Consider the following 14,361-nt stretch of genomic DNA (forward strand, 5'->3'; position numbering starts at 1 on the left):
GGTCGGGTCACGTGCTTAAGGCTTTCAGCATCAAGAGGTTGACACATTAATTATGGGTCCACTCCCAAGTTTCTCATAGGGGAGAGGGCTTGAAAGGAGATTAACATATGATTATATATATATATATATATATGATAACATGCATTAGCCTCTAAACTTTGGAACTTTGTATATATATATATATATAGATAGAAAGCTTATCTAATATTCAATGTAAGTATGGCAATCATGGGCAAAAGATAATCTTAAAATTTACTCTTCCATCGAGAGCAATGCGAGCATTGCTTTAACTAGATACAAAAGCTTTGAATCAATTCCAAAATTGAGAACAACTCCATGAAATGGGAAATGAGAGAGGACTCTAAAGTGCAAGTCCTTTTATTATATGACTTAATTACTACAAGTGCCTCTGCAAAGGGATACCAAGGAGCTAGCTATGTAGTCCATGCTGACCCTTGTGGCCTAGAGACCAAACCCTAGGTAGAAGAAGAAGAAGAAGAAGAAGAAATAGAGAAAGATAAAAGGCTGTATTACATGAGTAAGCTCCTAATTATGGCAGCCTGATCGCTATCCGTGTCGGTGGAAGCCAAAAGCGCAGACAATCGATCGCTTAGGTCATCCACCTCTCTATGCAAATTTCTAATATAGTTGCAAGTCTCCTGCAAGACTTTAGAAGCCGATACCTGCCAAGATAAAATAAAAATAAATAAAAAATAAAAATTTAGCGTTTAGACAGGGTCTTTGTTTAAAAATGAAGGCATGGAGACACACATCAATATTAATACTCTAGGTTAACGAGAGATGTGTTAACGGGGGAACAATTGAGTCCCACACCTCATCATGCTGTAGCTAAATGAGCCACAAAAAATAAATGAGGGTGCAGTGGGTAAGACCAAACTTATCTCTACTAAAGAAAATGAAGACCACACAATATGAACAAGTATTCAATATGCTTAATTGAGAAAAAGACCAAACTACCTTGTCGGAGCGCCTATTGCGAATCTCAGGAATAAGCTGCTGTAACTTGGACACGAGATCAGCAATCTGATCGTCACTTATCCTCGAAACTCCTGGCTGTCTTGAACGCGATCTCCTGCTTGACATTTTGGTGTCAGATAGATAGATAAGAGGAGGTAGCAGCAGCCTCTGCAAGTGGCTAGCTAGAGAGGATTGGATTGTCAGAAGGAGAAAAAAAAAAATAAAGAGTAAGTTGTGTGGAAGAAGATGGGTGTGGAATAATGGGGAGAGATATGAAACAAGCTTTAAAAGGTGGAGAGGAAAGAGAAGTGGTTTGAGACAAGTTATGGATGGGGGAGATAAGTTAGGCAAAATGAAAGAAGAAAGAAGAACAAAACGGGAAAAAAAATTGAGGGAAGCGGAGAGAAATGGGTGTTGTGGGTGAAGAAGACAAGTGCATGGAAGAAAGAAGTGGGCTAGGCTTGTTTTTAAATAGAGTTGTTGAGAGAGAGGGGAATCAAGCAATAGAGATGCGCCATACTGTCCTTCTCTTTGTGTCCCCAAACTGGGGTTAGACTTCAAGTGGGTTAAGAGAAATGTGCTCGTTTATCGCCCAACCACAAGGCCCTCTTTGTGTCAGTCTCAGCACGCAAGCCCATGTTATCTTATTATTTCTTGTCAATTTTATATTCTTATTTCAATTATTATAATATTTCTTAATAAAATAAAATTAGTTTGTTAATTAATTTCCCATATTTTTTCTTAATAATAATAATTACAATAATTACGATCTCCATGTTTCTCACACCCACCCAGTTGCCGATGCAGGTGCGCAGTGATCTACGTGAGCAGGAGGGTGAGATTGTTGACCAGTCAGACATGGCATTCCACATTTTGGGTAAGGGCACGTGGCATCTCGTAATCCGATTCCTCAAGAGGACACTTTCTTCCATTATTTTAAACGTAGCATTGACACAAATTTCACAAATTCCAGTCATTTCCTTCCCCTCACTCGTGGCTTTGCGTGGTATAGTAATTATAATATAATTAAGTTTTGTTGTGTTGTGAGCTTGTTATTTACTACATTGTAAGATATGTATATGTCTAGACTCTAGGTGTGATGTCGTAAATATCGGGCGTTACCTGTCGGCACATGACTGGGATATGCTCCACACTTTTTTCCGGCGAGATTCCTGCTACTAGTTCGTTTTCTCCACGTAACACCCCCTCAAATTAACACTAGATTCGCCTCTTCAATTTCTCTGGAAGCTGCTCCCATGTCTTGTTGTGATTAAAAAACAAAAGAAAATCCTTTTTAAGTCATTTGTATTGCTTCTCCTCAATCCTCATCATGAATATATATACCCACCTAGCTACCAAAATTAAATACTCTACACACACCTGTGTCGTTTGGTGTTACAATTTTGATACTATGCCCCTTATGGTATGGTCAAAGGAGTGGTACAGCACCAAACATGATCATAATAAAGTTGCATGTCTACGTATTTTTCATTTGAAATATTTTTTTACTCGATGAGCAACCATGACGTGCAGATGAGGCGTGCACACCCTTTTAGATTAATCTTATGTCAATTAGTTAGTTCCTAGATTCATCCTCCACCTTTCTTTGATTTTTTGGGAAATGTATATATTCTATGTTCTAACCCAGTGCCTACATCACACCAACTTGATATGCTCGATCCTAACATTAAAGTACATAATTCAATCAGGCTGGGTATGCAGTTGGTCCGATGTGTCCCATGCCAACGGCCTCTGTATTTTGGTTGGAGCCAGGGGAAACACATTTAAATGTGAAAAGCCAATTAAAATGTGACGGTCAGGCCACCCTCATGGAACATTCACATACGATGATCTTTAGCTTTAATTTTTACAACTCTAGTTTGATTTTCAGTGACGTTAGTGATGATGATGATGACTTAATTCCACATGCCCAAGTATTCCACATGTCCAAGTATGCATCCCAGATAGCCAGCTCAGGTACGTAACATGCGATACGTGCCATTCTATAGAAAACAGATCATCCTTAGAAAATCTGAGTGGGTGATGAAAGAAAGATGCAGTCCCATGTATTTTTTTTAATTTTTTATTTTTTATTTTGATGTTATATATAAATGAGTATTTGTTGGGACATGGCTTAGTCAAAATGAGTTGTGATTATCATCATTAATCTGTGTGGCGTTCGCATGAATCTGATCAGATTGCATGTTAAACAAGTGTTGGTAGAATGAGATCTCCTAGGTTGACAGATAATAATATAATTAATACACTGGCATGCATCCAAAGTCCAAAGATTAAAGCCTAATTTTAATAATGTTTAATTCATAAGTGGAGGCTCATGTTGTCAGATATCTGAGATCAATTCTAAAATTAACGAGTCACCGTCCTTGTGAGTCTATTATTTCAGAGTTAGGTTAATTCAATTAAGGCAGATACGATGTGGCCCTGTGGGTCTGCCTTTCAAATCCTTGCTTATGCTATCACCACTGCTACTACTACAACTACGTACGTCTTCCTTGGATGTTATGCATTCCGTTTTTAGGAAATCAAACATAATAATAACAATCATGTCCATTCAAATTCTTTTCTCAAACAAGTTTGATATTGATGTGACTAGCTAATAGTTGATCCGGTTTCATGTAAAGATGCATTTTCGACCAAGGACTTGGAGCTTGAAGTCCTAGAGCTATACGTTGCCCAAAGGAATAACTCTTTCCTACTTGGGAAAAAAAGGAAAGAAAGAAAGAAAGAAAACGTGGCATTTGGTGAGTCTGTTCATGATTAAGCATAATTACACTGATTGCGGCAGCGGCCAACTAGCCAGAAACTGCAATGATCCACTTTATTCTTCTTGACTGGATGATGATCAACATACTAAGAAATGTGCAGTAATCAGTCCTATCTAACAAAATAATTCAGGGATAATGGCAGGGGGATGCATATGGAGTTAACTGGGGAATTATATATTGGTTGAAAGATTGTTTAATTACGGGAATGAGTGCCGAAAGTATACCATAATTACGCTATGATTCAATGAAGGTGGATCACATGAGCTTGACCAATTGACAGCGATGCCTCTACCTGAAATCACGACCAATCTATTTCACCCCTTTTGATTTTTTTTTTTTTTCTCTTTTTGGGTTCCTTTTCTTGGACCTTTGAGACATGTATCAATCTTTCTCCTTTTCTTATGCTTTCTGTTCTCTAATTACCCAGTATTAAATATGCTAGACCACTAGTCTTTCTAATCACTCAACTCTTAGATCTTAACTTAAGTCTCTCTCCTGTCAGAGAGAGTATCAATCGTTAAATTAGGCCAGTGAAATATTGATAATTATTTTATTCATCTCTCACATTGAATAATTAAAAATTGTAGAAGTAATTCATTGAGTTTTAAATTCTCTTGTTTGAATCTAGATTCGTGCTTCTCAACAAAAGACAAATAACTTCTGTTCACAGCAAATTTAATCCTTCTGTCATCCAATTTTGATGATTGGCTGGTAAATGAGGGTGATTAACCATGGAACCCATTTCTAAAACTGGTCCGTTGTAGTGTATTCAGGCCCAGTTGAGGATTGGGTTATAACAAGACTTTGGGGGGGTCTGAACCCAATTGACAAACTTGAATGCTAGCAAATTTAGTAAAAGGAATTGAAAACTGGTCCAAAAGTTTTTGCCTTTAGGGAGCAATTTCAGCAAAGAATACCAAACCCAGACGCTGGCCTTGGGTAGGCTTGAGGCCTAAGCTAGGCCGTTGGTTTAGGCAGGATACCGAAAGAAGGAACAATAATGGTGAAGCCAGTCACGTGAGGAATGGTTGATGTTGCATGTCGCGGAATAGCAGAACAAGGCATCATACTCAGCGTGGCCCATCCACCGCCCCACCGCTCTCACCACAAGGTAGCCCCTCACATTTCCGCGTCCATTCCATCCACTTGAAGTTTTCCCATGTCAACACAAGAACATGCGCCTCTCAATTCATCAACATCTTAACAACATGGTTACAATTCTACCAGTCTTTGGCATTTATCCCACCACCATGTCACATTGTCGACCTTACCAGTCAAAAGGAGGAGTCCTGTTCCTTTGCTAACAAAACAATATTCATCCAAGGATTGATGATAATCAAATGACCGAAATTCATCCAATGAACACACATTGACAGACTTCTGTTCAAGAGTCGTAAACCCAATTGTCGGTGAGGTGAGAGGAGGGCGGGCTTTACCAGTTACCACCATGGATTTTTGTGGTTGGCCTCGGGTTTCTTGATTTGGGTGGTGGTGTGCAAAAGAGCAGAAGAGGATGGGATGAATTTGGATTGATTTGGGAGGCCACACATTAAAATGTAACATTTGTTTCTTCTCATGGAACTGTTGGCTTCATTGTCTCGTACCTTTCTAGTCAATTTCTCTGACTAGACCCAACACCCCACGTTGCGAAACAAACCATACGGCAGAAAGTGACCCATCCCACACACATTCACAAGCACAGAGATCTGTAACTTTAGCCATGTGGTGTGTTCCCCCTCTTCTCGGTTTGGGGCATTTTAGAGTCGCAAGCTATGTATCCTACGAATGCAACATAACAGAAGTTTGCAACACTGCATGCATTAATGGGACTCACCATTCAATTCCGACCTCCTATTGCTGGATAAAGTCCTTTCCCCCACTGCTCCTCTCGTCATACTCTTCAATGTTACTACACATGGAATTGAGAATTGCTTGCTATGAAGAAAAATCTATCATTAAAAGCTGAAATTTTCTATGCAAGCACTACAGCATCAAGACAAAATTCATATGCCCATCCATCAACAGACAGATTCAAGGGTATAGAACTAATATAGAATGTAGTGAGTTGTTTTCAGGCAAGAATTTTTTGACAATCATTTTCAATCCGTTAACAATTTAACTCTCACAGCAGTTCCTACTAGTCTTATTCACTGCAAAGAATAGGAAACTGTTTGCCTGATCCACTTGCATTTTAAAAAATTAAAGAAAAAAAAAAGGCAGAAATAAAAAAGACAAAGCATGATAATAATCTCATAATAATCAAAGTCATCTTGGCTCCAAATCCAAGACAATAAAACAATGCAACTGTCTTTCTAACTAACAGGTTTTCAGTTGAAAGGAAGTGACTCAGCTAAGTGTGACCACTTTAGGGAGCATGAGATTCATTCCGGTGAATGATGCCAAAAAAGTTTCACTAACAGCAGGCTGCACATGCTATGTTCTTATTTATTGAGATATTAAAACACATGTTCAAGTAAAGGAAATTGTAGGTTCATACTTATATGAATAAAATTAAGAACTGATTCAGTTACTGGATGGCAGTGAGGCAGTCATGGTCAGCAATGACTTGATACCAAACTGTTAATTGGTCCAAATGCCCTCCCAGTTGTCTTGGATCTCCTGCATAGTTGGGTTACAATGCTCCCTCCTATTTAGACATGTATGTTCCCTTTACCTTAGTTTGAAGCCCTTTAGCTCTCTTCACCAGTTCCATCAATGGCCACCTCTGCCGTCCCCATGTCAGTTTTAAAATAAAAAATGACTTCATCATCCCATGTACCTGCCAATGAAAATGCAGTCCTAACCATGTGAAGAGAAAGAAAGCAAAGACTAATAATGGTTCCTATGTCCACCATTATTATCGCCTACATAATCATCTAGGTCTGCCCTATTCTGTTTTACCTCTTATGGCCAGCAGAAAGGATTTGCATAACTGGCCTAAGCAGTTGAGATCAAAGATTTTTGAGTCTTGAGTTGTAGTCCCTTTCTAACTATAGTCATACCTTGTTCGTTAAATTGACACTCATGGAATTTGACATCCTAAACACAGATTTCTCAAATTCTTCCCATCACTTCTTGATTACTTGACTTCCCATTGTCACTGACTTGGCATCATCAGCCAAAGAAATGCTTCATTTTGATAATTTAGGAGGAAGAAAATGAAATAAAACAGTCTACCCTTTCTTTCTATCTTGAAGCTGTGAGGCAGAGCTTAACCCCAACACCATAGTAATAATGAATCAAATGCTTTGACAAAGGACAAGTTAATCTAATTCAGATTTTGACAGGGTCTCCAAATACAAGGATTAAGCCATTTTTCACATGCTCAGGTGTTTCTCCACAAAGATTTACAGAAAATCTCAAAGATTAGCTAGTTAAATATTTCTTATAACTTTTCTTAAACCATAAAACATAATTACACTCAGCAAAACCTGAGAAAGTCAGACCAGATCATTAGAATATCAGAGAAAGTGTGCCAATTTCCAGCCATCAATTTGGCACCACCACATTCAGGCATCCAAACAAAAACCAGGTATTGGTAAATTAAGATCTTGGGATTGAATGGGCCCTCACCCCCATTACCACATGCCAGATTTTGCATTGAGGCTCTACTTTAAACTTCTTTACAATCTTGTGATATGGCAAATTCATACAAATTCAGTATGGGATTGCGCGACTTGAGGGAACCACTGCATTAGTTTCAATCGACAATCTGTGTACTTGCCCTCACACTATGGAAATATTATTTTCAGCAAGTTACTATACATTTGGAGTATCAAGGATTCCTGTCACAAGCAGCTTCAAACGTAATGGGTTTGGTCCAAGTATAGAATGGATGGACACAAAACAACCCCACCCACCATGTACTTAATTCCTGTAATTTAACACAAAGAAGACAAGGAAATGTATCTATTAATATGAGCACCATGTTACAGCAAATCCCCCAAAATTCCAGTTTACTTGTATGCAATCAGAAGAATGTCATGCAACATGTCAGCAAGTATAAAAATTTTTGCCTATATTTTCAGTTACCAAGGGCGTAGGGGACATGCACAAGTCAGGATGGGTAAAATGACACCTAAAATCTAAAACCACTGTCTAAAATCCAACAATATTTGACACTGAAGCATCAAGGGACAGCTATAATCTCACTCCAATGTTGGACATTTTTAATAGCACATCAGACCAAAGATCCTCCCACCAACAGGCCCTCTGGACACCCCTGCTGACCATTATTATTTTACTCTAGCAGTTTGTCATTTCATTTGTCTAAACCTAATGACCAGGGAAGCGGCATAATCATGTGGCTGCCAACCAACAAACCCATAATGGTATTTTCATGCATAAGCTTGAAAAACAACCATACAAATGCTTTGTTTCTTGGTATGGGAAAACCACATGAGAAGGGGTTATACAGACCCCAACTACTGGGACTGTCTGGTTGTCAAAGGATGATGAATATGAGAGGAAAAGGTTTGAGATGGGCTTGCTAATTTTCAATAAAGGATTGATAGACTTGGTTAATAGCAGGATAAAAGCTTCCCAAGGCATCTATCACTCTTTTGCTCACTATCATTTGAGATCACAATCAAATCTTACTAAGCATTATGGTGAATACTCGGGTTCTCCACTCATCTAAAGTTTACAGCCATGTGGACAAGGGACAAACTAGTCATTTGATTGACACAACTGCATGATCAAAACAGGTAGAGGAATTTAGCACTTTAAGTTTTGTCAAAGATTCAGGTGTTTGATAAATCTGAAAATTAAGCATTGGCAACTTTAGCACTGATTAGAAGTTTTGAAGGTTATAAGTGCTGAAGATAGTATCTGAAATATAATTGTTTAAAAAAAAAAAAGAATAAAATTTAGAAAGTATTAATTTTTTACAAATTTGTTTTTATATCTAAGAGAGACAATTCTCAACATGACTCAAAAATAACATGAAAAAAGCATTAAACAAGTTGGGTAAAAGTATTAGGTTTCAACTCATTTAACCTATATCACCAACATTGACCAGTTTAATTGTTATGCCAATTTGATAAGATTATGGTTCAACCTATTTTTAAATATTGTGTCACATTGACACAATTATAAGTTGACCACTATAAGACTCATTCCACTCAATAACAGTATATTTTAAATTTAAAAAAAAAAAAATCGCTTTGGTACCAATAAATGCTCATAATTTGCCTTCATATGTGACATTTTATAATCAAAACTAAAAAATTTCACTTTGATTTTAATAAATGCTCATAATTTGCCTCCACATATGAGATTTTAAAATCAAAACTTGTGCACATAAATACTTTAGAAGTTATAAGATTTGCTAGTCAATAATGTGTCCAGTTTTTAATTCAAATGATCTATATTAATAAATGTTTAAATGAAGAGAATTCCTCTCATATTTTGTCTATTTTGAATGAAATTACAAGAATATTTATAAGCCTATAATAGTATGAAAAACAGGAAATAAATCAAAACATTCTTACAATTTCTTCTGCACTTTTTCCTACAATTTAAGAGAAATCATCTCCTATTTTGTCTATTTTGAATGAAATTACAAGAATATTTATAAGCCTATAATAGTATGAAAAACAGGAAATAAATCAAAATATTCCAACATTTACTTCAGCACTTATTCCTACAATAGTATTTTATAATCTCTCCTACAATCTCAACACTCCCCTTAAAACCGGAGATTAGATATTAACAAAATAACTTGTCACAAGTAAAATCAAAGGCTTCTTTTGGAAGGCTTTGATACAGATATCAGTCAGTTAGGTCTTATCCATCAAAAAATAAAGTAACAATTTCCTTCAACTCTATTTGTGAATGAATGAAATAACAATCTACTCCAACATAATTTTTCCTGTCATGAAAAAACAGAATTACTAGCAATATGAATGTTTGCTTGATTACTTATCAGGAAAAAAAAATGTCATAATAGAGAGGAGTCAAATCCGGTATGCCAATTTTTTACAAAAAGGATTTTAATCAAGTCAGCTCATATGTTGCATTTTTCATTGCCCAATATTCTGCCTTTGCACGAAAAGGAGCCATATTTGATTGTTTCTTGCTTCTCTAACTTATGAGTAACCAATTTTTTATTTTCTATCATGGGGAGATTCCACCTAATCGGAGTCGATCTATTCTTCAATAGAAAGATGTCCTTAGGATCGATAGAGAAGACCACAACCAAGAGTTCCCCTTGAGATAGTTAAGATTCATGACTGCATTCTAGTGTGAAATCCATGGAGCAGTCAAATATTGGTTGACAACACTAATTGCATAAGAGCTGTCTGACCAAGTAATGATAAAGTAAACTAGCTTTCCCACCAATCTCCTATACAATCCAGGATCATCTACTAACTCATCATCATTCATCAAATTTTGATTTGGTTACCAAGACAACTTGTTTCTCTCAACATATCAAGAGTGTACTTCCTTTGAAACAAATAATACCTTTCCCTAGTCTTTCAACTTCAACACCCATAAAATAATGAAGTTTACCAGGATCTTTAATGCAAAAATTAGTAATAAGGTCAAAGTCTCAATCCCCTATTTGTCACTCTCAGATATTGTACAAAAGTTGGCACAAAAGTGACGAATCAAAGTCCCAAACCCTTTTTGCTCACCCTTAGTAATAACAATATCATCTACATGTATAACTAGGATTTCAACGCCACACTCTATCCTTTTAAAAAAAATTGAATGATCATACTGATGGTCAAGCCATGTGACACTACTACTTTTTAAAATTTTTCAAGCCCTGAACAAGGTGATTGATTGGGTCTATAAATAGACGTTTTATTTGACAAACATACTCCCCCTTAGACTCAAACCTAAGTGGTTGAACCATAATACCATTTCATTCAAATTGCCATGAAGGAAAGCAATTTTAACATCAAATTACGAAAGGGAGATTTACTGCCTTAGATACAATGGTTCATACAAAATTTATTGACCACAAAAGAAAAGGTCTTAATATAGTCAAGGTCATTCATCTAAGTGAATCCTTTAGCCACCAATCGAGCTTTCAATCAATCAATTGTGCCATCAAAAGGTTATGCTTTCTGATTAAACCTAGCCATAACCAACAACAAGAGCATCACTAGGCTTAGGAACAAGATCCCTTCATCTTCCATTGCTTTCCTCCAACCCAAGATGAGAAATAGTTTCCTTGCAAGACTTAAGGCAAGTAATAGAAGAGACGGAAGTAGAAAAGACTCTAAAAGGAGGAGACAAGTAATCATAAAAGATAAAATTGGAAATAGGATATTTAATTCAAGTACATGTATCTTTATGAACAAACAATAGAGAGATCATAAGAAGGAATGCTAAGAACCAAAGCAGGACAAACAAGAAAAGGCTTAGGCAATTCATTTCCTACCTTAAAATAATAACATACATCATCAAAAATATAAAATTGGCACAACCAAAATATTTTTGCATAGTAGGGTTGTAGCACCAATAACCTTTTTGAGTTTGAGAATAACTAAGAAATATACATTCATGGGCTCAAGGGTTATGTTTGTCACAATCAATGTTTAAAGGATTTTGAGTCTTACACCTCAAGGCTCGCCTCAAGGTAGGCATTAAAAAATAGCCTAGAGGCTTTTAAGGCATAAGCCTCAAATATTTATGGCTTTTTTATGAGTGTTTGGCCTTCTTAAGCCTCAATGTTTATTGGTTTTAATATTTTTAGTCTTTTAGTACTCTATTTTGTAAGTTTTGAGTCTTGGTCTTGAGTCTTAGGTCAATTTATTAGGTTAAGTTTTAAAAATATGGCTTAGCTAGATCCTATTAGCCCTTAAAAGGAAGCAAAAAAATTAAGGAGAAAAGAAAATTGCTTGGCTGCAAGGTCTTCTGCCTTTAGAGGATAAAGAAGAAGAATGGGTGGATTTAACACCGATGGAGAGGATAATAGAGTTATTAGTTAACATCGATGGTGTTGAAGTGTGAAGACTATTTGATAAAGCCATGACTTATGAGTTGGATTTTGGGAAAAAAAAAAAAGAACAAAATTAGAAACTATTATGATGAAAAATGAGTTTTCTTATTATGAATTTTATATTTTTTTTCTTACTACTTTATTTTTATGTGATTCATTAGTGTTCTTTTTGAAATTTTTTTTTTTTTTTTTGAGGCCTTCCTCTTGAGGTTTACACCTTTCCTCATTTAGATAAAATGCTTCACCTTTAAGAACAATGGTTTCTATTTGAATTCATGTTATGTACAAAACAAACACTCCCAAAAAACTTTTAAGGATGAGGGTAAGCTTCCTAGTCATCAAATAACATTTGAAAAGGGAACTTTTCATGAAAAACTTAAAACAGCATTCAATTTAGAAGAAAACTCATTGTAAGAAAGCAAGAATAGGATCATTCTTCCTTTTAGCAATTCCACTTTGTTAAGGTGTATTGATACATGATGTTTGGTCAATAATATCCCTTCACTCAGGAAGTGTTGAAAATGAGAATATTTGTACTCAAGGACACTTTCAATTCGAAGAATATTTAATTTAGCATTGAACTTGTTAGTGGTTGGAAAACATCAAATACTTGAGTTTTTTGTATGAGAAAAATAATGACTAAACAAAATGAAATAGCGAAACCAAATAAGCCAACAATTCTAGTTGGATCCAGATATTAGAAAGGACTAGCTCAAAACCATGCAAATAAGGTTTATTTGGAAGAAGTTTAAAAGTAGCTCTATGATATTTATTGAGCTCACAAGTTTCATAATTAAACCAGAAAAATATAAAATATGAACTAACAAAGACTGGGAAAGGAAGGGTGACTAAGACAACAATGTCATACGTATATGGAGACATTAATATGGAGAGTTGAGGGTTTGTGCACCGATTATAAGTAGTAGTCTATCCTTTTCAAATCCTCCTTCATTCATCCTCTTTGACTTTAGATCCTAAAAAACTCTATATGAAGGATAAAATATAAATGAACAATTCAAGTGGAAGACAAATTTTGCAAATACATAATAGTTAAGGGAAAGTAAGGATTTACAAGATTAAGAAAAAGTGTAAAGTAAAAAACGCTAACTATTTGAACGTCATGGATAAGGTGATTAGAACCATAAACAATAGTAACAAAGGATGGAGATGAAGGATGATAAAGATTGAAAAGAAGAAAAGAATTACATATCATTTGCTAACATGCACTAGAATCAATAATTCAGGGAGCAATGGTTGAGGAAAAAGATAGGTTTTCCTGAATTACCTAATGTAGCAATTAAGGTAGATAGAAGAAGAATATAATGTTTGGCAAGAGAATCATATTTTGATTTAAAGAGAGTAATTTGCTCCTCAAGTTTGTCTTAAGCTATTGTAAATCCCTAGCTACCAACCTAACTTCATACCTCTCCACCAAACCATCAACCTTATACTTGATAGTAAATACCCACTTGCATCCTATCGGTGTCTTTCCTCTTGGCAAACTTACCAAATCCTAAGTTTCATTCATTTCAAGAGCACTCATTTCTTTCATGACTACTTCTCTCCACTTAGGAACAACTACAGCATCCTGTATGGATTTTCGAATCTCCACAGAAGACATGTTAGTTGTAAAGACTGTAAAGGAATTAGAAAATCTATGGTACAACACATATTTAGAAATAGGATGTATGGTATAAGATCTAGTTCCTTTCCTAAAAGCACTAAGACTATCAAGGTCATTGAAAACATTAGAATTTGTATTTAAAGAGAGATTAGATAAAACGATATTAGGTAAAATCGTACCTTCCTAGGTTCACATGATTAGTTCTAACTCTTGAATAGTGGTAAGAGTGACTTTCTGGATTGATGATTTCTCCTTCTTGTGTAGACACAGCTTAATTTGAGGTTTTGTCTATAGCAATTCTCCCCTTATCAACAATTCTTCATTGTTTGGCACAATAAAACTCAGTTGAGTAGTTGAATTTGACCTTGAGTTTTCTGACCCAATAAGACCCAAACCAGAAGAATGTGAAAGACTAGGACTCACATTGTCATCAAATGTTGGCAAGGGTAAAGACGCTTCCCAAAATTGATCTTTCTCAACCACACTCTCCCCCTGAAGAGTGTTTTTGGTAAAGTAGGGTTGATTCTCAAAGAAGGTTACATCCATGCTAACAAATATTTTCCTACAGATAGGATCATATCACTTATGCCCCTTTTGTGTAAGTGAATATCACACAAAAACACACTTTAGTGCATGAGGATCAAGCATAGTTCTATGTTCTTTATGAATATGAACAAATGTTGTACACCCAAAAATTTTTAGTGGAATTGTGGAAAATATTTTTGTATAAGGATAAACCTTAGAAAAATGATTAAGAGGAGTTTCAAAACCAAGAATTTTATTTGACATTATATTAATTAAATAAGAGGTTGTGAGTACAACTTCTCCCAAAACACTTTTAAGTACCGCCGACTTAAACATGATGACTCTAGCAACCTCCATTAAGTGGCATTTTTTCCTCTCTACAATCTCATTTTGTTGTTGGGTATCAAAACAACTAGACTAATGTATGATCCCATTTTCTTTTTTTTTATATAGACAATGTATGATCCCATTTTCAAGTAGATAATCTCCAAGAA

The 14,361-nt window shown here is 35.7% G+C and overlaps 2 protein-coding genes across 6 annotated transcripts in view; both read right to left on the reverse strand.

Annotated features, from left to right (window-relative positions):
- Positions 1-240: 240 nt before the first annotated feature.
- Positions 241-1,512, reverse strand: LOC100256731 (transcription factor PRE6). The gene is made up of 2 exons (XM_002276513.4): positions 979-1,512; positions 241-683 (listed from the first exon to the last, which is right to left on the reverse strand). Exons 1-2 carry the CDS (start codon positions 1,102-1,104, stop codon positions 531-533), a joined length of 279 nt encoding a protein of 92 aa, XP_002276549.1. The 5' UTR covers positions 1,105-1,512; the 3' UTR covers positions 241-530.
- A 4,660-nt stretch (positions 1,513-6,172) lies between these two features.
- Positions 6,173-14,361, reverse strand: part of LOC100244863 (peptidyl-prolyl cis-trans isomerase CYP23) — a 40,600-nt gene continuing 32,411 nt past the window's right edge. Inside the window, exon 9 of one of the 5 annotated variants that reach the window (XM_019220868.1) lies at positions 6,173-6,543. The gene's annotated coding sequence lies outside the window, so the exon portion shown is untranslated. Of the gene's footprint in view, positions 6,544-7,130; positions 7,639-9,453; positions 9,637-10,614; positions 10,851-12,426; positions 12,703-14,361 lie in introns of those variants that run through there. The other 4 variants (XM_003631230.4, XM_059740591.1, XM_059740589.1 and 1 more) reach the window with 4 other exon arrangements.

This window comes from Vitis vinifera, chromosome 1, assembly GCF_030704535.1.
Source record: "Vitis vinifera cultivar Pinot Noir 40024 chromosome 1, ASM3070453v1".
Lineage (NCBI taxonomy): Eukaryota > Viridiplantae > Streptophyta > Magnoliopsida > Vitales > Vitaceae > Vitis > Vitis vinifera.